The sequence below is a fragment of the Haliotis rubra genome, unplaced genomic scaffold (assembly GCF_003918875.1).
Source record: "Haliotis rubra isolate DU_JTF1 unplaced genomic scaffold, ASM391887v1 Scf537, whole genome shotgun sequence".
Lineage (NCBI taxonomy): Eukaryota > Metazoa > Mollusca > Gastropoda > Lepetellida > Haliotidae > Haliotis > Haliotis rubra.
Genome location: NW_025767232.1, coordinates 192,641 through 217,692, shown reverse-complemented (window position 1 = coordinate 217,692; position 25,052 = coordinate 192,641). Strand labels below are relative to the sequence as shown.

General features: G+C 42.1%; 1 protein-coding gene across 1 annotated transcript; it reads right to left on the bottom strand.

Annotated features, from left to right (window-relative positions):
* Positions 1-1,213: 1,213 nt before the first annotated feature.
* On the bottom strand, positions 1,214-23,892 carry LOC124253247 (urocanate hydratase-like). The gene is made up of 19 exons (XM_046686988.1): positions 23,833-23,892; positions 22,145-22,308; positions 19,705-19,835; positions 18,781-18,934; positions 17,384-17,512; positions 12,248-12,309; positions 11,785-11,851; positions 11,014-11,157; positions 10,319-10,470; positions 9,692-9,800; positions 8,379-8,449; positions 7,718-7,815; positions 6,777-6,885; positions 5,315-5,403; positions 4,841-5,011; positions 3,680-3,774; positions 3,035-3,115; positions 2,644-2,694; positions 1,214-1,604 (listed from the first exon to the last, which is right to left on the bottom strand). Exons 2-19 carry the CDS (start codon positions 22,268-22,270, stop codon positions 1,464-1,466), a joined length of 1,980 nt encoding a protein of 659 aa, XP_046542944.1. The 5' UTR covers positions 22,271-22,308; positions 23,833-23,892; the 3' UTR covers positions 1,214-1,463.
* Between the last annotated feature and the right edge of the window lie 1,160 nt (positions 23,893-25,052).

The following is a 25,052-nucleotide window of genomic DNA, read 5'->3' as shown; positions in this document are numbered from 1 at the left end:
GAATTATTGCATTACAAGAATTGGTTACCAATTCTAGAACTATTGTTTTACAAGCATGGGTTGCCAATTCTAGAATTATTGCGTTACACGCATGGGTTGCCAATTCTAGAATTATTGCATTACAAGCATGGGTTGCCAATTCTAGAACTATTGTTTTACAAGCATGGGTTGCCAATTCTAGAATTACTGTGTTACAAGCATTGGTTACCAATTCTAGAATTATTGCATTACAACCATGGGTTGCCAATTCTAGAACTATTGTTTTACAAGCATGGGTTGCCGATTCTAGAATTACTGCGTTACAAGCATGGGTTGCCAATTCTAGAATTATTTCATTACAAGCATGGGTTGCCAATTCTAGAATTATTTCATTACAAGCATGGGTTGCCAATTCTAGAACTATTGTTTTACAAGCATGGGTTGCCAATTCTAGAATTACTGTGTTACAAGCATGGGTTGCCAATTCTAGAATTATTTCATTACAAGCATGGGTTGCCAATTCTAGAATTATTGCATTACAAGCATGGGTTGCCAATTCTAGAATTATTTCATTACAAGCATGGGTTGCCAATTCTAGAATTATTGCATTACAAGCGTGGGTTGCCAATTCTAGAACTATTGTTTTACAAGCATGGGTTGCCAATTCTAGAATTACTGCGTTACAAGCATGGGTTGCCAATTCTAGAACTATTGTTTTACAAGCATGGGTTGCCGATTCTAGAATTACTGCGTTACAAGCATGGGTTGCCAATTCTAGAACTATTTGTTTTACAAGCATGGGTTGCCAATTCTAGAATTACTGCATGTTACAAGCATGGGTTTCAAAATTACTGCCAATTCTAGAACTATTTTTTACAAGCATGGGTTGCCAATTCTAGAATTATTGCATTACAAGCATGGGTTGCCAATTCTAGAATTTCTAGAATTATTGCATTACAAGCATAGGTTGCCTAGAATTCTAGAATTCTAGAATTACTGCGTTACAAGCATGGGTTGCCAATTCTAGAACTATTGTTTTACAAGCATGGGTTGCCAATTCTAGAATTACTGCGTTACAAGCATGGGTTGCCAATTCTAGAACTATTGTTTTACAAGCATGGGTTGCCGATTCTAGAATTACTGCGTTACAAGCATGGGTTACCAATTTTAACCCTGACCTTCAGGAGCGACTACATGGATCAAGGGGTCAGGTGATCTGGTTGATTTCGTTTTATCGTATCATAATTCTGATGTCAGTCACAAAGCTGTGTGGTCAAAACTCTTTACTCACAACACACCACAGTCATGTTGCTTGACCATTTCCGAATATGGCGTCAAACAATATGTATACACGTATGGATGATAGAGCAACGTCGTGTGTTACAATGGCCAGCTGTAATGTAAGACATGTAATGTAATGCGGCAGGATGGAGTATGTTTCAGTGTAAGGATCCTTGGATTTCCTGAGTTTCGTCGTGTTGACTCTAGCCATTGAGAGCCTTGTCGATAATGTCGGGGTTCTTCACGTGATATGGTATCGTCACCTTCAACTTGGGGTCGGACTCCATTGCCCGACATATGGTCTCCTCAGCACGACTGTTGCCGGACCAGCAGCGACGGGCCACCTGAAATACAAATTTGAAAACACACGATTTATTCACCTAACAATTAACTCCAATGAATATTCGATAAGTACATGTACCGGTACAACATGGCTCCATTCCTCAAAGCGGTATTATGGCGTCGCCTAGCGATATAATATTGATGTGGATACAGTATAAAGTGAAAAAAGTAAATACTTTGACAAATGTTTTGTGACTTTATCACGACCGTCTGAAAAAAACACCTTGCGCTGACAAATCGTGAAGGAGCCTCGATATCGAAATGCTTTGAGAAGCACGTTATATTATTTTTAAACACAACGACAAACAAAACCCAGACAAACGAACTGATACAACCTTTCCTACACGCCGGGGAAGGCCAAGACATTTATAGATACTACACATACGTATACATACATATGTATGAACTATATCTAGGCAGGGACAGAAACCTTTCAAATGTTCCCACTAGACCACAGGACCAGTGAGTGGACAATAATTAGTGGTCCTGTCTGTACTTCACTGGTGCAAAATAACATTCGTATATTTACTTAACTATCAATACCAAATTCTCTGTTTGATTGGCATTTTAGAAGTTGATGGACAATAGAAAAGTATAATACTTTATGGATAACAACTTCTTTATGTCTTATGCTAGCATCATAAGAAATGAAGAGTTGTTATCCATCTAGTATTATACTTTTCTAATACCAAATTCACTGGCCACTAGGACCACTGCAAATTTATCATTCAGTGGTCCTGATGAATGTTTACTAGCCACGGACCACAGGACCAGCGTAAATTCCGCACACTGATTATCCAACGTATGTTTAAGCTTAAGGTCGTAACTTCACGACACATATATAACTGTCTCACTGACTTGACGCACGATCATAATATCATATCTGAAGATGAAAGTGATCTATGTGGATGATAACAATGTATTAGACTGGCCTTAATACACATCCATAGTTATAGGCATATTTATAATCAGCCCAAGATAGTAGAATAAAATTTCCGCAAGTCCCAGTTGTACCCCCGATTGCTTGTGTGTTCTTCTTACCCCGTTACTGACGTCCCATGATAACATTCTCTTGGCTCTCAAGGCAGAATCCTGGAACAGGAACATTTGTGTGAGGACAGAAGAATACATGTAGTTGTTATACTGCTACCTTACTAATCATCAGTATTGTTCAAACAAAATGCCGATCAGGGTGCCGTTGTACAAAACAACCTTAGCGCTAAGGTTACCTTAAGTCTATGTTAAGGTAAGGGAGTTACGGTCACCTTAGCGCAAAGATCGCTTTGTACAACGGCACCCAGAACGTTCCCCTTCTTAGTGTTGTCGCTTGCCCCAATATTGTATGTATTCCAAGTCAACGTTCTGCTTATGTGAGGTACGATTCATATATATTCTATTCTCTAGAAGCATCGTATGACGTACAAATACCTACCAGGGTGCCATCGAGCACGAGACCAAACCCGCCGTTGATGACCTCGCCCCTGTGAACAGACGGAGCACACACTTCAGTTATCTCATGGCAAAGGGGAACACAGGTAGTCCATTTGTGTGAGGCGATACAATTAGCGGCCGTAGTTATGTCAGGATCCGCTGAACGGTGGTTTGCCGTGAATCATTCAGCACCCAACACGAGCTCGGTGGTTTAACTACATTTTCAAACTTCTACGGTCAACATCACTTGGTTTTCCTCTCACATCAAATTGGGTCGCTGTGATATGGTTGTAAATAACAGCTCCAAGCAGTGTTAAAACCAAACACAGCCAGTCATTCACTCTTATGGTAAATAGTGAGTTAGTGAGGTGTCAGACCATGTTTCATTCCAGATCCTTTATGTTTTGTCTGAGAGTTGAACGATGTGAAAAGAACAAAACATGTTCGTTCTCTCGCGTTAATATCCCATATTGTAATGTATATCAGTTCAAATAACCTGTATGTCTTACAATAATGCAAAATTACCCCCGCTTACCCCTTGTCCACCACCTTGTGTTGAGCCACCTCTGGTAGTGTTACCCTCACCAAACCCCAGTAGACGTGCAAGTCACCAGCTTGTGTTGACCTCTGGTAGTGTTACCCCTACCAAACCCCAGTAGACGTGCAACGCACCAGCTTGTGTTGAGACACCTCTGATAGTGTTACCCCCACCAAACCCCAGGTAGACGTGCAACTCACAAGCTTGTGTTGAGAGAACCATGATAGTGTTACCCTCACCATATCCAGGGTAGACGTGCAACTCACCGGCTTGTGTTGACCTCTGATAGTGTTACCCCCACTAAACCCCAGTAGACGTGTAACTCACCAGCTTGTGTTGAGACACCTCTGATAGTGTTACCCCTACCAAATCCCAGGTAGACGTGCAACTCACCGGCTTGTGTTGACCTCTGATAGTGTTACCCCCACTAAACCCCAGGTAGACGTGCAATCACCAGCTTGTGTTGAGACACCTTTGATAATGTTACCCCTACCAAACCCCAGGTAGACGTGCAACTCACCGGCTTGTGTTGAGACACCTCTGATAGTGTTACCCTCACTAAACCCCAGGTAGACGTGCAACTCACCGGCTTGTGTTGAGACACCTCTGATAGTGTTAACCTCACTAAACCCCAGTAGACGTGCAACTCACTAGCTTGTGTTGAGACACCTCTGATAGTGTTAACCTCACTAAACCCCAGTAGACGTGCAACTAAACAGCTTTTGCTGAGACATCTCTGATAGTGTAACCCTCACTAAACCCCAGGTAGACGTGCAACTCACCAGCTTGTGTTGAGACACCTCTGATAGTGTTACCCCTACCAAATCCCAGGTAGACGTGCAACTCACCGGCTTGTGTTGACCTCTGATAGTGTTACCCCCACTAAACCCCAGGTAGACGTGCAATTCACCAGCTTGTGTTGAGACACCTTTGATAATGTTACCCCTACCAAATCCCAGGTAGACGTGCAACTCACCGGTTTGTGTTGAGACACCTCTGATAGTGTTAACCTCACTAAACCCCAGTAGACGTGCAACTCACTAGCTTGTGTTGAGACACCTCTGATAGTGTTAACCTCACTAAACCCCAGTAGACGTGCAACTAAACAGCTTTTGCTGAGACATCTCTGATAGTGTTAACCTCACTAAACCCCAGTAGACGTGCAACTAAACAGCTTGTGTTGAGACACCTCTGATAGTGTTAACCTCACTAAACCCCAGTAGACGTGCAACTAAACAGCTTGTGCTGAGACATCTCTGATAGTGCTACCCCCACTAAACCCCAGGTAGACGTGCGACTCACCAGCTTTTGTTGACACACCTCTGATAGTGTTACCCTCACTAAAAACCCAGGTAGACGTGCAACTCACCAACTTGTGTTGAGAGGCTTCTCTGATCCACCGAAGATTGTCTTGGTACAGCTGTTTAACTGTTTCAGGCACTGAAATACCGTATGCAAACGTAAAGAAACTTCCAACTTCACTGAAAACCACGATAAACATATCCAGCCTTACAACAGGGAGAATAGTGAGTTGGGTATGGAAGGGATGTATATTGGAAACACAAGTGATAATGCAAATAATTCTGTCAGTAATGTGTGTTCATCAGGCTGGTTTGAAGATGTTGGGTTTGGGCGAGTGAGTGAGTGAGGGGTATAACGCAACTTCTAGTACTATTTTAGCCAGGTCATATCGAGGTGACCAGGAGCCACACAGAAGGGGAATCACACATGACGACTACCTACCTTCCTCCTTGAGGATGTCCTCAAGCACATTGGCGGCGATGTCGTCCGTTCTGTCGAGGTCCTCGGAGTCCCCGGATGCACAAACCCACCTGGAGAACGACAAGGATTCTACATACAAATTGTACATACACTAAACGCCAATATACGTTACATGTACCCTTCTACCTTTATGAATTAATTATAACCTATCCAAGATATGTCAGAAGGTATTAGTTTACAAGAAAGCTTAACAACACAGCTTTATGCAAATCACGAAAACAAATTCTCAAATGCATTCATATTTAGGTGAAATGCATCATTTTCAGAATAGTTAAATTGTCCTATTTTCGACCATGCCGAAATAAACCAATAACAATTTAAGCGCCTTTTAGCAGTTGTACTGGATATCGGCGCTATACAAATGTTTGTATGTCTGTATGTGTAACAGTGATTTAGATGACCAAATGGCCAAAAGCAAGGTTGAAATAATATTTTGCTTTCAGACAAAGATAAACCATTATTTAAAGTTTAATTTTTCAACTATTAAACAACTGTTGTAGAATGTGTAAAACTGTAAAAGAATCATTCCTATGATTTCAGTCTTTTAAAACATGTTCTGCTAATTTGCATTTGTGAAAATAAGTACAAGTGTCTTTGATATTGTAAAAAGTGTTTAGGAACATCTAAAATTATCTTTGTTAACATTTTTGCTTGCAAAGTAATATTTTTCCAGTTTACACATAGCAATATTCAAGCGGTATTTACATCAATTTCACGTGTAGAATGATTCAACAAATTTCCATAAATATAGCCTAGAATGCATGATATGATGTACAAGTTCGAGAAATATGCCATGATTAACAGCTGAAGATAGAGAAAGAGCCATTGGGATGGTGCAGATGGGGTCGACATACAATGCTGTTGCCAACGCCCTCGGATGCCACCATATCACGGTTATAAGACTTATTCATCGCTACAGACAGACTGGGGTCACCGTAGACAGACCAAGAAGTGGACGTCCACGCATCACAATGCAGCAGAAAGGTTTTATCCTCACTTGAGCAGATTTTAAGAAATTCATTAAGGAAGGAGGGTAACGTTTCTTTTGGCGTTTAGTGTAGATGCCGTGTGGTACAGTATAGCTGGTCGGGCATTGACGTAGCCCAGATACAATATGGAGATAACTAAGAACCACGTACTGTCCAGTATGACATTCAACAAAACGACCATCAAGGATCGTAACAATATTCTTACAATAGTTATCGTGCTAGAATAGTGTCGTGGAACCAGCTCGTGCTGATCAAAGAGCCCAAAACGTCAACAATCAAATCTCCGACAATATCGGCATCTGTCTCAATCAGAATATCAAAGCGTTCAAATCTTCTACAGCAATCTCTATGACTATACCAACAAAAGCCGTCCAGACGACAATGGGGATCGGATGGATATGAGTTCCTGCTGTGGTACAAAGTGGTTGTGTTACCTGAACGGGCCGAATCCCAAAGAGAAGATGTCGCCCATGATGTCTTGTACATACGACGGGAATCTGAAGGCGGTGCCGTGCATGTTGTCGCAGCGTCCCACATCGGCACCTGTGCAACATCGTTATTCTGTTACAACGAGACTCCGCGGGGTGAACCCATTACATGTATTTCAGGGAGATTCTGACATGTAACCAGCAAACTCAGGGAACTTTGTGTATGGTTGGTTTGACGCCAACAGTATGTCTGTTTCGTCTTGACGTTGGGTGTCATCCTTTAGTGATGACTTGTCTTAGACATATACCGCCATGGCGAACCGTGATTCAGACCCGCGATTTATAGGTTATGGCAAGCCTCTGGGACACAGGTCTACACATCGAATTACGGAGCAACAGACAACGTTGTCACCTGTGCCCCACTCCGGATAGAAGGTGAGTGAGTGAGTTTAGTTTTACGCCGCACTCAGCAATATTTCAACTAAATGGCGGCGGTCTGTAAATAATCGAATCTGAACATCAGACGATCCAGTGATCAACAGTATGAACATCGATCTAGGCAGTTGGGACACGATGTCATGTATCAACCAAGTCAGCGAGCCTGATCACCCGATCCCGTTAGTCGCCTCTTACGACAAGCATGGGTACTGAAGATCAATTCTAACCCGGATCTTCACGGGTCCGGATAGAAGGAGACATATATAACGAAACATCAGCATTAGCAATGTCAGCAACCAGCCAAATTGTTTGCAACCCTTTGTATGTGGGAAAATATAACTGAAGATATATACGAACAATTAACTCAAAATATAGCATTCTTGTTGTTAATGACTAATGAATATTGAAAGTTTATATCTAGCTAGATATTGTTTCGACATGGGGATGCATGTGTTGACGGTGATGAAGATGAGGGAAGACTATGTAGCTGACACTGTATCTGTCGTTACCTGCTCTGCTGGCCTCAAGAAGGAAGGCGTTGCCGTAGTCCCAGAATGACATCCCCCGATCTGCCAGCCGGTTGATGGCCGCAACCTGACGCCGTAGACTGAACAGAGATCGACATGTATCAATGACTTGCCACAGATACCAGATGCATCTATCTCACGATATTGGTGTTGACATCAGCAAAATCAAAAACAAAATTTGAAGAGGACATAAAAAGTACGTCCATAGAAACTTGACATTTACAGTCCATCGCCCACCGGTTGGGGATCCTAGAGGTAAAAACATTCGCTGGTCACGCCGAGGACCAGGGTTCAATTCTCCACGTTGGTACAATGAGTGAAGCGCGTTTCTGGTGTCCCCAGACGTTCTTTTGCTGACATATTGCTCAAAGAGGCGTAAAACTCACCTCACTCACTCATCCACCAACACATACCGCCCAGTTGTATGTATTTGCACACATATTTAACCGACTCCTTTTGACGAGTTTCTGGATTTGTAGACATAGGCGTACCATACAGAATTGCGTCTCTTGGTCGTGTCCGGATACACATACGGTAGGTTCGAATCCAGTATTATGACTGGTTTTTGTCAGTATCACATGAAGCTAGCACTCCTTGATATAACCCCGTCCAACCAGCTCACTCATTCAGTGATAATAATTACCTCTCTTGTACCAAGATCTTGAATCTTCCAGGTTCTGTGTGCATCATTTCTCTAGCCTCGTCATACTGCACCTAAGAAACACAGCATGCATTTGCAGTCTCATCCTCGATAACCCAAGGACTCTTCATATCGCTATGACAACCTAGACCCATCTGCCAACACTGTACAGTTATTAACACGATTCGCACGAACCCACACTAGCCGCCCAATCAGGTTACTCAACTGTGCGAACGAAATTATATGTTCAGTAAGAAACTGGTCACGTCACTTTCAAAACCAAACGAAGCGAAAGGCCAAGGGCATATATGCTGACAGGCTGGATAAATATAGTTAACTACGGTTATAACGAAATCAAAGAAGTCATTTTAGTTCGTAATAGCCGTAGTTTGTTATAGGCATTTCTACTGAAGTGTACAGCATGTCACGGGGACTCAAACGCAGTTCGTTGTATCTGTTAGTTCGACATAAGCGTGTTCGTTATAAACGTAGTCTACCCTGCTATCTTAGACACGTGGGTACAATGTGTTCCATTCCATTTCTACTTGTTGGTCCCTGCCTGGCGCTCGGCATTAATGGGCACAACTAGGACTGGTCGGCTCGGAGTCAGTATAATGTGTCTGAGTGGGGTATTCATGCTTCACTGCGGTATGGTATCTCAGTGGGCTAGCACCATAAAACCAGCTCAGTCTGGGCTAGTACAGGCAGCCGCACATACACACACACACGCATGGACGTCGTCATATGAGCGAAATATTCTCAAGCACGACGTTAAACCCAATTTCACCTCACCTCCATTCCATTTCTGGTGTCCCCCGCCGTGATATTGCTGGAATATTGCAGAAGCGGCGTGACACTAAACTCACTCACTGACAACTATGTTAGATTATAAGATATTCGACCTGTGCTGATGCATCCAGAAAACCACTTTCAGCAAGTATGTTCTCCAGAAAAATATTGCTGCTTTACAATGACTTCAGTTCATGATTCCCATAACGTGTAGGCAGTACTTATATAAACCGATAAACACTCAATTTGTGTTTTCTGTCGCTTGTAACAATGTTATAGCAGCATTACAGCAGCTACCACATTTGCATTTCATATGTGGGGAATCGAACCCAGGCTTTCCGATCGCACGGTTTTACAGGTGGGCTACCCATCGCCCGAAATAACAATGTATACTGAACAAGAAAATAAGGGGACATTTATTGTATTGTTCAGTATATTTACGTAATAGAGGTAAGTGATGTGAATAAACGACATTTCTCTCTCTCGTATTATGAACACCCTGTCATGTCTCCGTGTATAGAAGTTACCTGCACAGGGTAGTACCCTCCCAAGTAGGGATTGTGGCACGACGTCTGGTCTGACCCCAGCTCCACCAGTAGGTCACCTGTCTGTTCATATTCATCGGCCAGTCTTTCCCTGAAATACATTGATCTCATTCTGCACTGTGACCCGTGACGATCCCATGTGTGTCGTAAGAGGCGACTAATATGATCAGGTGGTCAGACCCGACTTGGTTGACACATGCCATCGTATCCCATTTGCGTAGATCGACGCTCATGATGTTGATCACGGGATTGTCTGGTCGGGATTATGTGGAGACAAGCATGGGTCGCTGAAGACCAAGTCTAAACCAGATCTTCGCGGGTGTATTAAGTATAAAATCAATGCACTTCCTACATTCTTACGTGGGATACTCGGAATTATTAGAAGTGTCAGGATAGGCATTAAACATGCTTTGAATTTAATTTCTTGAACACGTTGTACCAAACACATCTTTCAAGTATAAGTTTACTTTATATATGATATAGTTGCAGCAACAACATCGGACCCGACAGCTACTTTACAACCTTCGAATTGTCGTCAATCATATTCGCCACTTTATAGCTAAAATATTGCCGACGTTGACGTATATCTCAGTCGTTCACAAACCTTACCAGAGACTAACAATGTTGCCATGGTAACCAAGACTAAACGCCTCCTTCTTTTTCCGTGCATGGCGTATCATGGCAACGCAGTCGTCCAGGTCATCGGTGATCCTCATCAGCCAGCCCTGATTGTATCGCTTCCGTATCGCCTCCAGACTCACCTGGAGAAAGAGTAAGTGGCTTTAGTTTTTAGGGGTGAAACGGTACGCTCTTACCACGGTACGGTACGTATTACGGTACAAGGCCTTCGGTTCGGTCCGTTTCGGCTCGGTATATGAGATATGATGATAATGCAGATCATACATGGACAACAAGAGCCAACCCTTGCATTGTTTAAAAACATTTTAAAAAGTAACCATAATCTTTGTTATTTTGAATGAATAAAACTGTCGTTAGATAGAAATAACGGCACGAAAACCGAAAATACCGAATCTTTGGAATGCATTACGGTATACCGAACCAAAGGCAAAATACCGCGGTATACCGTTTCACCCCTATTAGTTTTACGCCGCTCTAAGCATTATTTTTCAAGACATAACGGCGGGTGACACCAGCGGTTACCCATTACCCACTCAGCCACCGAGGTTCAAATCCCGGATGGGCCCCACCCCCAGAAGTACTAGAATCTGTATTTTGCTAAGAAAGTTTAATCCCAAATAAAACACACATGTTATATATAAAACTTATATACATGGACATCGTACCTCTGCCACAACTCCGACACACCCACAGATGACGGCGGCCTTGGCCTGGGCTCCACTCATCCCCCCTAGGCCTGACGTCACAAACACCTTGCCAGCCAGATTGTTTGTGCCCATGTGTTTCCGGGCCGCGTTCAGCACCGTCAGCTGCAAGTACATGTGTCACAACCAACAGGAACATCAACATCAGCTGGTTGGTTGTTGTTTTACGCCGCACTCAGTATTCCACTGACATGGCGGCGGTCTGTATATATTCGAGTCTCGACAAGACAACCCAGTGATCAACAGCATGAGCATTGGTCTACGCAATTGGTAACCTATGACATGTCAACCACGTCAACGAGCCTGACCACCCGATCTCGTTATCCATTAACAGTCAAGTCAGGCATACAGTATACTATCTGTAAACCCTGTCAACTAGCCTAAACCTAAATCTTTCTGTTGCATAAATGCTTTCAGTTTCATTGTTGGTGGCTGTATTAAGGCTTACCTAACTTCTTTTCGACGTTGTTTGGTTTTTAATTCAGTTCAGTAAGCATGACAATAGCATTTCGATATTTAAAGTTTTTTTTAATTAATGAAATGGTTACAATGGTTGAGAAGCGCATCTCTACCCACCTCATGACTGCAATCACCCAAAACCCCAATTTTAGTACCTGCACCTTTTACTCAGTCAAACACATCAACAAGTCACGTGTGGTACCACCTACACGAGCAGGCAGCCATCTTGTAGAACGTAGAGTCTGGGGTAGAGGGGTGGGGACAAGAACTCACCGTGGTTCCGTGGACGATGCCCTGCGGTCCTATATAGCAGAAACTCCCTGCCGTCATTTGCCCGTACCTACAACACCGGGTGTCATGTCAGGTGTAAATATCATAAAACAGTACACGGCACGATTCGTTGATGGATATTTGTTTATAAATCATTGGTTCATGGATTCCTCTCAAGGATACTTCGTCGAAGACCCGTGTTCGATTCCCCTCATGGACACAATGTGTGAAGCCCATTTTGGGGTCCCCGCCGTGATGTTGCTGGACTATTGACAATGGCGGCGTAACACCATACTCACTCACTTCTCAAGGATACAAACCGATGATTTAAGCTACTGGCATTAGTTCCTTTACTAGTTGAACCAGAATCACGCGAAATGAGTCCAATAAGTAGTTTAGTTGTTGTTTATGTCTAAATACATTAGGGATGGGTTTTATCCAGGACTGAACACCAACTGTTACTCACATTGTAACACCCAGTGCAAACATCTTCTCGTACATCTCTCGGGACGAGTAGTTGGGCACCACCTGCAACAAACATAGATTCATAAAAAAAACCAAAAACGTGTAATTGTGTTTTTAAAGGAATGGCCATTTCATATTGGAGGGATAGGGTTGAGATTATGAAATTTTAAAAGAACTGTTTGGAAATGTAAAACCACTTTGGGTACTAGTAGTAGCATAAGTAGTGACTGTTACAATTAACCTTTAGATTACTAATTAATTTCAGAAAACTAACAGACAGTAGGCTAAAGGTTAATTGTAACAATCACTACTTATATCGATGATTCCATCTTTTTTGGAGGAAATCCTGATGATTGTGAGGAACATGTTAAACAAACTGTTGCCACTGTGAATAGAGTGGGGTTTGTTGTTTACCCACACAAGTCTGTATTCAAACCTACACAGGAAAGTGTTTTCTTAATTTTTTTTCTCAATTCTGTTGACTTGACTGTGAGACTTCCACCCGAAAAAGCCAAAAAATTAATAACTTCCGCTCAATTACACAGAATTATCTCCCTTCTATCAAACGTTGCAAGAGTGGTTGTGTCTTTGTAGCCAGTTTCCCTGGTGTTATGTACGGACCTCTGTATTATAGACAGTTAGAAATAGAAAATACTACAATATTGAAATTAGAGCTGTCCCTAATGTATATTCTCACTACTGATGCTAGCCACACAGACTGGGGTGTAATGGTTGATGGTGTTGAGGGGGTGCAGTGGATCCCTCAGGAAGCATGTCTGCATATCACATTACCTGGAGTTGTATGCAATCTTAATGGCATTAAAAAATATTCATAGGGAACTAAGAGGTCAGTGTCTGAGTCCTTAGTAATAACACTACTGCTATCTCTTGTATCTCTCATATGGGAACTAGTCACTCTAATTTGTGTAATAAGGTTACAAGACATATGGGAATACTGCATGTCTGAAAATGTTTGGTTGACTTCTGCTCATATACCTGGTATTTAAAATGTTGAGGCGGACTTTGAGTCTCTTAAATTCGCAAAGAAACAGAATGGAAACTGCAGTGTGAAGTATTCTCTAGAATGTGTAAAAATTAAATCAGTCTCCTAATGTTGACGGATTTGTCTCAAGGTCAAACTATCAAGTATAACCATATATCTCTTTTTGCCAGACCCAGAAGCATTTGCTGTTGACTGACGTCAGAGACGTAGTAGAATGTAGGTTTTAGGATACTGCTACGTAGTCTCTGCAAGGAATGGAATATTCACAGTTGTTTAACAGACCTCCCAAAGCACTCGTTTTACCCCACCTAAATATGAATAGTCCATTCATGTGTCCATTCAGTTTTCGAAGAATGATGCTAGTACGCATGCGCTTTTCTCTCACGTGAATAATCCATTCCTTTCAGAGACTATAAAAAAATAGTCCGTTTGGATCAAAAGCGGACCGATGAATTGCAATCTAACTCGAAACTAATAAATAGAAAATACTCAATGAAACGCTGATCATAATCAAAACATCATACCAACTCTGTGAGGTTTTTGCAGAGTTTGGTCCTAAAAATAAAAAAAGTTGTTTAACAATCTATCATTAAAATATTGACACAGTTCAGTATTTGTTACGAGGGAGGAGTGCAGAAAGGGACAGCTAGGTGTTCGAGAACGGATGGAACACACAACACAGGTTAATGAATACATTACTTTGTCTGTGAACGTTCTTCTCTAACACCTGGCTGTCCCTTTCTCTGCACTCCTCCCTCGTAACAAACAGTGAACTGTGTCAATATTTTAATGATAGTTTGTTAAACAACTTTTTTATTTTTTAGGACAAAAATTCTGCAAAAACCTCACAGAGTGGGTATGATGTTTTGATTATGATCAGCGTTTCATTGAGTATGTTATGTTTATTAGTTTTCGAGTTAGATTGCAATTCATCGGTCCGCTTTTCAGCTAAACGGACTGTACGTAGATTTATAAGCCAATTTCAACCTACAGGTAGGTTTCGTATAATTCTACAATTTCTCAGTTTCTTTTCTTTGAATTTATGTTGATATTTGGACCATCTCTTGATTGTACACCGTATTTGTAGCTAGGAAACATATAATGTGAGGTATGTTCATGACAGTTTTGTTTTTTTCACTTTGTCCGACGCAACAACATTTAGAGACATCGGCCTTAACAACAGGTGCGCGGAAATGGGCGTGACAAAAATTGTGTTTCAAAATAACATTCATGCTTTTCTGATTGTGATAAAATATTAGCAACTGCTTGATGCATACAGTGTCAATTATATTTGGGATGTGGTGTTTGGGATGTGGTGTTTGAGATGTGGTGTTTGAGATGTGGTGTTTTGGGATGTGGTGTTTGAGATGTGGGATGTGGTGTTTGGGATGTGGTGTTTGGGATGTGGTGTTTGGGATGTGGTGTTTGGGATGTGGTGTTTGAGATGTGGTGTTTGAGATGTGGTGTTTGGGATGTGGTGTTTGAGATGTGGTGTTTGAGATGTGGTGTTTGAGATGTGGTGTTTGGGATGTGGTGTTTGAGATGTGGTGTTTGGGATGTGGTGTTTGATGATGTTTGAGATGTGTTTGAGATGTGGTGTTTGAGATGTGGTGTTTGAGATGTGGTGTTTGGGATGTGGTGTTTGAGATGTGGTGTTTGAGATGTGGTGTTTGGGATGTGGTGTTTGAGATGTGGTGTTTGGGATGTGGTGTTTGGGATGTGGTGTTTGAGATGTGGTGTTTGGGATGTGGTGTTTGGAGATGTGGTGGGATGTGGTGTTTGAGATGTGGTGAGATGTAGTGTGGGATGTAGTGTTTGAGATGTGGTGTTTGGGATGTGAGTAGTGTTTGGGATGTGGTGTTTGAGATGTATGTTTGGTGTTGTTTGGAGATGTGGTGTTTGGGATGTGGTGTTTGGGATGTGGTGTTTGAGATGTGGTGTTTGGGATGTGGTGTTTGAGATGTGGTGTTTGAGATGTGGTGTTTGAGATGTGGTGTTTGGGATGTGGTGTTTGAGAGATGTAGTGTTTGGGATGTGTGTTTGTGTTTTTGAGATGTGGTGTTTGAGATGTAGTGTTTGAGATGTTTGTTTGGATGTGGTGTTTGAGATGTGGTGTTTGAGATGTGGTGTTTGAGATGTGGTGTTTGAGATGTGGTGTTGTTTGAGATGTGGTTTTGAGATGTGGTGTTTGGATGTAGTGTTTGAGATGTGGTGTTTGGGATGTAGTGTTTAGTGTGTTTGAGGTGTTTGGGATGTGGTGTTTGAGATGTAGTGTTTGATATGTGGTGTTTGAGATGTGGTGTTTGGGATGTGGTGTTTGAGATGTGGTGTTTGAGATGTGGTGTTTGAGATGTGGTGTTTTGGGATGTAGTGTTTGAGATGTGGTGTTTGAGATGTGAGTGTTTGGAGATGTGGTGTTTGAGATGATGTGTTTGGTGTTGTGGTTTTGAGGATGTAGTGTTTGAGATGTTGTTTGGGATGTGGTGTTTGAGATGTAGTGTTTGAGATGTGGTGTTTGAGATGTAGTGTTTGTGTAGTGTTTGAGATGTGGTGTTTGATGTGTGTGTTTGAGATGTTGGGATTAGAGATGTGGTGTTTGAGATGTAGTGTTTGAGATGTATGTTTGAGATGTAGTGTTTGAGATGTAGTGTTTGGGATGTGTTTAGGATGTTTTTGAGATGATGTGGTGTTTTTGAGATGTGGTGTTTGAGATGTGTGTTTGTTTGTTTGGGAGATGTGGTGTTTGATGATGTTGTTTGGTGTTGTTTGAGATGATGTTTGAGAGATGTGTAGTGTTTGAGATGTTGTTTAGGATGTAGTGTGTTTAGAGATGTAGTGTTTGAGATGTAGTGTTTGAGATGTAGTGTTTGAGATGTGGTGTTTGGGATGTGTTGTTTGAGATGTGGTGTTTGAGATGTAGTGTTTGGGATGTGGTGTTTGGGATGTAGTGTTTGAGATGTGAATTATTTTGTGATGTGGGATGTGGTGTTTGAGATGTAGTGTTTGGGATGTGGTGTTTGGAGATGTGAGTGTGTGTTGGGATGTAGTGTTTGAGATGTTTGAGTGTTGAGTGTTTGATGTGGTGTTTGGGATGTGGTGTTTGAGATGTAGTGTGTTTGAGATGTGTGGTGTTTTGGATGTGGTGTTTGAGATGTGGTGTTTGGGATGTGGTGTTTGAGATGTGGTGTTTGGGATGTGGTGTTTGTGTAGTGTTTAGGATGTGTGGTGTTTGAGATGTGAGTGTTTAGGGATGTGGTGTTTAGGATGTGGTGTTTGGGATGTGGTGTTTGGAGATGTGGTGTTTGAGATGTTTAGTGTTTGTTTTGAGATGTGGTGTTTAGAGATGTGGTGAGTGTGTTTGAGATGTAGTGTTTGAGATGTGGTGTTTGTTTTGAGATGATGTTTGGGATGTAGTTTTAGGATGTGGGTGTTTGGGATGTGGTGTTTGCAGATGTAGTGTTTGTGTAGTGTGTTTGAGATGTGGTGTTTGAGGGTATGTGGTGTTTGAGATGTGGTGTTTGGGATGTGGTGTTTTGAGATGTAGTGTTTGGGATGTAGGTGTTTAGATGTTGTGTTTAGGATGTGGTGTTTGGGATGTAGTGTTTTTGAGATGTGGTGTTTGGGATGTGGTGTTTGGGATGTGGTGTTTGGGATGTGAGTTGTTTTGAGATGTGGTGTTTTTGGATGTGGTGTTTGGGATGTAGTGTTTAGGATGTTTGTTTGGGATGTGGTGTTTGAGATGTGGTGTTTAGAGATGTGGTGTTTGGAGATGTGGTGTTTTGGATGTGGTGTTTGGGATGTGGTTTTGCGATGTGGTGTTTGCGATGTGGTGTTTGCGATGTGGTGTTTGGGATGTGGTGTTTGGGATGTGGTGTTTGAGATGTGGTGTTTGAGATGTGGTGTTTGGGATGTGGTGAGTTTAGTAGTTTGCCCACCAATATCTATTTTATCACAGATACATAAGCACAAACTGTAAATTGGTGCACAGAGGCCACGTGTGTGTTCCCTCTTGGCTGTAGACAAAAAAGCCGAAATAAATATACAATGAACTATTTCTCGTATGATCAGATATTGAAGTTTAATTAAGATTAATTTGTCGATCGGGCTGCTACAGTGAGGGTAGTAGGAACTCACCATTCCATTGGACACGACGAGTCGGGGGGAGGAGGGGCTGCTGGGGAAGAGCCCCATGGGGTGGCCGGAGTACAGAACCAGCGTCTGGTCATCGGTCATCTTGGACAGGTAGCTCATTACGATCCAGAACTGCAATGTCAAATATATGTAACTGTCATCACAGTGGTTGAGTGGGTGAGTTTGGTAATGTTCACCACCTCTTGATACTTCACGACGAGACCAGGAGGCCACATGTCTCGGATAGACTCAACTGTCCACGGACTTTCGCACAGATAAAAGTAGTTACAGGGACCAAATACGCTAACCTATTTTGTGATTAAAGGTATTGATACAAAGGAACCGGATTACCTACTGAGATCGACAGGGTATCCAATACTCTGAGGTTAACACTTCAGAAGGTCATGATAATAACAATAATAATAATACTTTATTCACCCGAAAGGGAATGTGTTGTATGTGATGCTTGAGACCTGGGTTTTACGCCTAGCAAAGGAATGTGAACCATGGAATGGGTTTTACATTTAAAAACGGAAGGCGAACCATGGGCTGGGTTTTACGTCTAACAAAGGAAGGTGAATCATAGGCTGGGTTTTACGTCTAACAAAGGAAGGTGAACCATGGGCTGGGTTTTACGTCTAACAAAGGAAGGTGAACCATGGGCTGGGTTTTACGTCTAACAAAGGAAGGTGAACCATGGGCTGGGTTTTACGTCTAACAAAGGAAAGTGAACCATGGGCTGGGTTTTACGTCTAACAAAGGAAGGTGAACCATGGGCTGGGTTTTACGTCTAACAAAGGAAGGTGAATCATAGGCTGGGTTTTACGTCTAACAAAGGAAAGGAAAGAACCACGGGCTGGGTTTACGTCTAACAAAGGAAGGTGAATCATAGGCTGGGTTTTACGTCTAACAAAGGAAGGTGAACCATGGGCTGGGTTTTACGTCTAACAAAGGAAGGTGAACCATGGGCTGGGTTTTACGCCTAACAAAGGAATGTGAACCATGGGCTGGGTTTTACGTCTAACAAAGGAAGGTGAATCATAGGCTGGGTTTTACGTCTAACAAAGGAAGGTGAACCATGGGCTGGGTTTTACGTCTAACAAAGGAACGGTGAATCATAGGCTGGGTTTTACGTTTGAACAAAGGAAAGTGAACCACGGCCGGGTTTTACGTCTGAGAAAAAGGAAGGTGAACCACGGCCTAGGTTTAATGTCCAGTAACGGAGGATAATGAATATCTAAGGTATAAAGGATAACTACGAAGGGTTTGACTTAGGTTTAAGTTCTCAGAAACGAAAGATGCCCTGCATTTAAACTCAATTAAACTCCAAGAAAGCTGGACTTGACATAACGAAAGATACAGAAACGTGTTTAAATTACACAATAACATATCATATCTACCTGAGCCCAGTTAGAAAATACTTGTCCATTTCCACCATACGTGATGAGTTCGTGAGGAAACTGTGCCACGTGAGGGTCAAGGTTATTCATGATCATGTGCATGATGGAGGCGGCATGGCGACTCCTGGACGGGTACTCGTCGACGGGGTAGGCTCTGGAACATGCAACACCGTATTGAACACTCGATCTGACTGGGTGCGATGAATCCCCACGGGGCGGTGGGGTAGCCTAGTGGGGAAAGGTTCGCTCGTCACGCCGAAGACCTGGGATCGATTCCCACAATGTAAAATGTGTGAAGCCCATTTCTGGTGTCCCCCGCAGTGAAATCCGGTGCGAAAATGAAATTTTAATTTAAACAATGCAAGCTAAACAAACGTAGCAGACACGTACACATACAGACATTTTGCACAATCACGAGATAAGATTAAGACTGGTCAATATTAACAATTTTATCACACATATACATGGTGACTGCCATAGTTTTTCATGAGCGTGTTTTACATTTATGGTTATGATTTTGACTGTTTTGATGATTACTATTATCTGACGTATGAGTTGTTTGTATTCCAGACGTTGATGAAGCGAGTTCTAGAGAGTTGACTTTTACGCCGCACTCGGCAATATTCCAGCTATATGGCGGCGGTCTGTAAATTATCGAGTCTGGACCAGACAATCCAGTGATCAACAGCATGGGCATCGATGTACGCAACTGGGATACGATGACATGTGTCAACCAAGTCAGCGAACCTGACAACCCGATCCCTTTAGTCGCCTCTTACAACAAGCATGGGTTACTGAAGATCAATTCTTACCCGGATCTTAACGGGGAAAGCGAGTACTAAATGACCCAAAGGTGGAATCGGGTTCTCCGGAAGCACTTGCTAAATGTCCCACATCCTCATCAAGAAGAACTAAGTGACTCACCTCATCTCCACATCAGGCCTGAATCGGTACATGTAGATGTGTCCATACTCTCGGAGCTCCTGGGCGAACTCCGGGGCGAGCACATCATGGAGGCCAGGAGGGAAGTACCGCAGAGCGTTCTCCAGAGCCAGCTGCAGCCAGGGAACAAACAAACATCTGAGCTCGGACACACGAAAATACTCTTAACTATAAAAATACGAGTGAGATCCCAACAATCGCTGTCATATGGCTTGCGAGTAGACGACTCACTCTGAGCGTGTGTCCAAATCCCGGATGGAACTCAACCCCAAAAAGAACTCAAACCCCCTTTTTGTCAGTACTTTACTGAGAAAGTGTAGCCCCCAATATACATTAGGCCACTTTCTAGAAGGCATTCATACAATTTGTGAAGTCCATTTCTAGCTTCACCGCCATGGGTGAGAGAGTTTAGTTTTACGCCGCACTCAGCAATATTACAGCGGCCTGTAAATGATCGAGTCTGGACCATGATTATTGCTAGAATATTGTTAATGGCAGCGAACGTACAATGTTACTCACTCAACTGTTGGCTGGGCAGCGTCATTGTGCGTCACTATATCTCTGTCCAAGTTCAGACAGACTATTAAACTGTCAGGCTTCGATCAATGAATATAAGCCGTCATAAACACATGCTTGTAGTGATGAGGTAATGTTACGGGAGGTCATGCTCGGTGAATTGGTTCATATGTGTGTGTGTGTGTGCGTGCGTGCGTGCCTGCGTGTGTTCAGTCATATTAAATACATTGACTTATGCAGTACGATCAGTTATCAGACTTATGAAGTACAATCAGTTATCAGAGACTTATGGAGTACAATCAGTTATCAGAGACTTATGCAGTACAATCAGTTATCAGAGACTTATGCAGTACAATCAGTTATCAGAGACTTATGTCAGTTATCAGTGACTTATGTAGTACAATCAGTTATCAGAGACTTATGCAGTACAATCAGTTATCAGAGACTTATGCAGTACAATCAGTTATCAGTGACTTATGGAGTACAATCAGTTATCAGAGACTTATGCAGTACAATCAGTTATCAGAGACTTATGGAGTACAATCAGTTATCAGAGACTTATGGAGTACAATCAGTTATCAGAGACTTATGGAGTACAATCAGTTATCAGTGACTTATGAAGTACAATCAGTTATCAGAGACTTATGGAGTACAATCAGTTATCAGAGACTTATGCAGTACAATCAGTTATCAGTGACTTATGAAGTACAATCAGTTATCAGTGACTTATGCAGTACAATCAGTTATCAGAGACTTATGCAGTACAATCAGTTATCAGTGACTTATGGAGTACAATCAGTTATCAGAGACTTATGGAGTACAATCAGTTATCAGAGACTTATGGAGTACAATCAGTTATCAGAGACTTATGCAGTACAATCAGTTATCAGTGACTTATGGAGTACAATCAGTTATCAGAGACTTATGGAGTACAATCAGTTATCAGTGACTTATGCAGTACAATCAGTTATCAGAGACTTATGCAGTAAAATCAGTTATCAGAGACTTATGGAGTACAATCAGTTATCAGTGACTTATGTAGTACAATCAGTTATCATTGACGTATGGAGTACAATCAGTTATCAGTGACTTATGCAGTACAATCAGTTATCAGTGACTTGTACATGATCAGTTATCAGTAACTTATACAGAATCAGTTATCAGAACTTTTATAAATCAGTTATCAGAGACCTAATGTTTACTTAAGATGTCAAACATGTTTATGATTCAAGAATGGCACATTGGACTCTAATGGAGATAGGACAATGAACAATATATTAATCTCATCAAACCATAAATCTAAAGGGCCACTATACTGTTATATTAGCCAGTATAAACTAGTTTGAACATATTTGTCTGCTTTACGTCGGTGCTTACTGTCCAACTAAACATGGAGCCCAGCTGGAGATTTACTTGTGTACTACTGCAGAGATTTCCGTCGGGGACAATGGGATATATTCTAGACGAATAATTACTGAACATAATATTGTAAATAGTATAATTATTTGACAAGCGGGAACAAATTCCGATAAATCAGCTCGGCATATTTAACGGCTTCATGCCAGTGGACCTGCCAGTGTGCATTTGATCAACTTCGGGGGCGGTGTGGTAGCCTGGTGGTTAAAGCGTTCGTTCGTCATGCCCAAGACCCGGGTTCGATTCCCCACATGGGTACAATGTGAGAAGCCAATTTCCTGTTTTCCCCACCGTGATATCGCTGGAATATTGCTAAAAGCGGCGTAAAACTAAGCTCACTCAATCATCTAACTGATCAACATGGTGTATAATGAAATCGAATGTAGGAACAATACGTCTTTAACGAGGTCAGGAACTTGTGAGCAACCTAGCACAGTCTGAACTGGAATTTACCTGAGATAGACACGAGGCAACACGTGACTGTACATACCCTCTGGTCCTCATGTGTGAGACTTGGGGTCCGGACAGGTGCGTGGGGGACCGAGTCGTCCCTGTCGCGACGGTCAGGGAGTGGGTGTAGAGGTAGTCCCATACACAGTTCTTTCAACGTGGACATCGTCGACTCGGTGTGTGTGAACCTCTCCTAGTATCCTGCTGATGACACCGAAGTCACCGACATACAATGTATATTCTTCAAGCCGTTATCACTTTGAGACCACACTATGGATTGTCATGTAATCGGTTAATCTGCTAACCCGACCACCGCTGATCCCCTGTCCAGATCTACTGGTTCAAGATAAGCAGGACAAACTAAGCGTCTGTAGGAATTGAAGTCAACAAGACCGATAGGGCAACAACCTTGACATCAACATAGAATAAACAATTCATTTCAGCAAGTCTAGATACAAGTACTGAAACATTCCGCAATACGTGATGGCAGACACAAGCATCAAGGCCCTGAACAAGCATCAGTCCCATCAAGATATTAAGTCAAGTTTTAAAGATTGCTTATATTCCAACAGTCTGTTTATTGATTGTATTGATAAGTATGTGTCTGTTGTTATTAAGAAGTTGTTATTTGGAGATTTTTGTGTGCACCAAGTTTGGTTGGCACTTTTGGGAAAATATATTATGCATCTTAAGTACTTAGGGGGCGGTGGGGTAGCCTAGTGGTTAAAGCATTCGCTCGTCACGCCGAAGACCCGGGTTCGATTCCCTACATGGGTACAATATGTGAAGCCCATTTCTGGTTTCCGCTGCCATGATATTGCTGGAATATTGCTGGAATGTTGCTAAAAGCGGCGTTAAAATAAACTTATTCACTCACTTACTCACTCACTGAAGACTTAGTTGAGACAAACACCCCAAATCTGACACCCTGTAGTTAAGGGACCGCCGCTCAGTACCCTGTTTGGCCGCCTCCGTGGCCTAGTGGATCGAGTGTCAGCTCGGAGTGAGGTACGTCAGCGGTTCTATCCCGAGTTCCGATCAAAACACCGAAAATAAGATATTTGATGTTTCCCTGCCTGGTTCACGGCATTTGGGGATAAAACTAGAAATAATAGTGTGGTGTGACTAAGAGTTGCGTGCACGATGCGTCATGATAGACAGACAGACAGACATAAATACACGCACAGACAGACAGACACTGAAATTCATGAGCATTGGTGCAATAAAACCGACCACGTCTCCTCACCTCACGTCAGCACCTTGAGATGGTCATCATCCAGTGTCACTGTTATATATGGCCGACAGTTTAAACAATATTACAGCCACTTAACCAACTGCTGAGATCTAAACACTAACCATGTTTAGTGCCCCGGTCATATTCGCAAACATAGAGCTCAGCTGCAAGTTGCACTACTGAGCAGTTTTAAACCATCTCTCAGTTAGGTAATATACAATATATTTTTTATATTTCAAACAAATAATACGAAATGAAATGATCAGTATGCTACTCGGATTTCAACACACATATGAACGGCGTTTGTTAAACAGCATTACCGTGAAGCCATGGCTTGACCTATTTATACATGTTGGTAGAATTAACTAGTTTGCCTATATTTCAGAATAATGTTCGTTCCCGTATAATGGAAACATGTTTGTTTTGTTGGTGAATATTAAAATTCTCAAGTTTCTGGGTATAGAGACAAATTTAATTGTTGTATTATGAGTTACCTGGGCAGGTGAGTTGGTCTCCGTGTGAGAGGCAGGACACAGGTGCGTGATTCAACATACACTTATCTTATCTATGCATTGACACATCGAGAACTGCGTTGGACTGGTAAAATATTCCATAGCCCGTTGCCCGTGGACGCTAGAGATAAGGACAGGGCAGACAAAGCGATAAAATGTCCGTGTAATTCCGGGTAGAATGTAAACCGTACAGGTATTATAGTGCTAATGCCATCCAAAGAATACAACTATGTAGAGGAGTGTGCATTATACGTCCAAGTTCAATGTGTGAAGCCAATTTCTGGTGTCCCTCTCTGTGATTCTGCTGGAGTACTGCTAACATAATATAAACCTAAAAATATGTCAATTGGTGCGTTATGGACAGTTTAAAAAACTGTGGAGGTAGATGCACCTGAGTGCATTATAGATTATAGGTAATTGCACCAGTGTGGATTATAGGTAGTTACACCTGTGTGGATTATAGGTAGTTACACCTGTGTGGATTATAGCTGGTTGCACCAGTGTGGATTACAGGTAGTTGCACCAGTGTGGATTACAGATAGTTGCACAAGTGTGGATTATAGGTAGTTGCACCAGTGTGGATTATAGGTAGTTGAACCAGTGTGGATTATAGGTAGTTTTACTAGTGTGGATTGTAGGTAGTAGCACTAGTGTTGAATCAAGGTGTTACACCAGTGTGGATTATAGGTGTTACACCAGTAGGGATTATAGGTAGTTGCACCAGTGTGGATTATAGGTAGTTACACCAGTGTGGATTATAGGTGTTACACCAGTGTGGATTATAGGTAGTTGCACCAGTGTGGATTATAGGTGTTACACCAGTGTGGATTATAGGTAGTTGCACTAGTGTGGATTATAGGTAGTTGCACCATTGTGGAGTATAGGTAGTTGCACCAGTGTGGATTATAAGTAGTTGCACAAGTGTGGATTATAGGTAGTTGCACCAGTGTGGATTATAGGTAGTTTTACCAGTGTGGATTATAGGTAGTTTTACTAGTGTGGATTATAGGTGTTACACCAGTGTGGATTATAGGTGTTACACCAGTGTGGATTATAGGTAGTTGCACCAGTGTGGATTATAGGTAGTTGAACCAGTGTGTATTATAGGTGTTACACCAGTGTGGATTATAGGTGTTACACCAGTGTGGATTATAGGTAGTTGCACCAGTGTGGGTTATAGGTAGTTGAACCAGTGTGGATTA

Excerpts from the sequence above, each read along its gene's own strand:
- LOC124253247 (XM_046686988.1), bottom strand. The coding sequence starts at position 22,270 with ATGTCCACGTTGAAAGAACTGTGTATGGGACTACCTCTACACCCACTC. Across the intron at positions 18,935-19,704 it reads AGGCCTGATGTGGAGATGAG|AGCCTACCCCGTCGACGAGT; the intron begins GTGAGTCACTTA and ends TGCATGTTCCAG. Across the intron at positions 5,404-6,776 it reads TTGGGATTCGGCCCGTTCAG|GTGGGTTTGTGCATCCGGGG; the intron begins GTAACACAACCA and ends GTCGTTCTCCAG.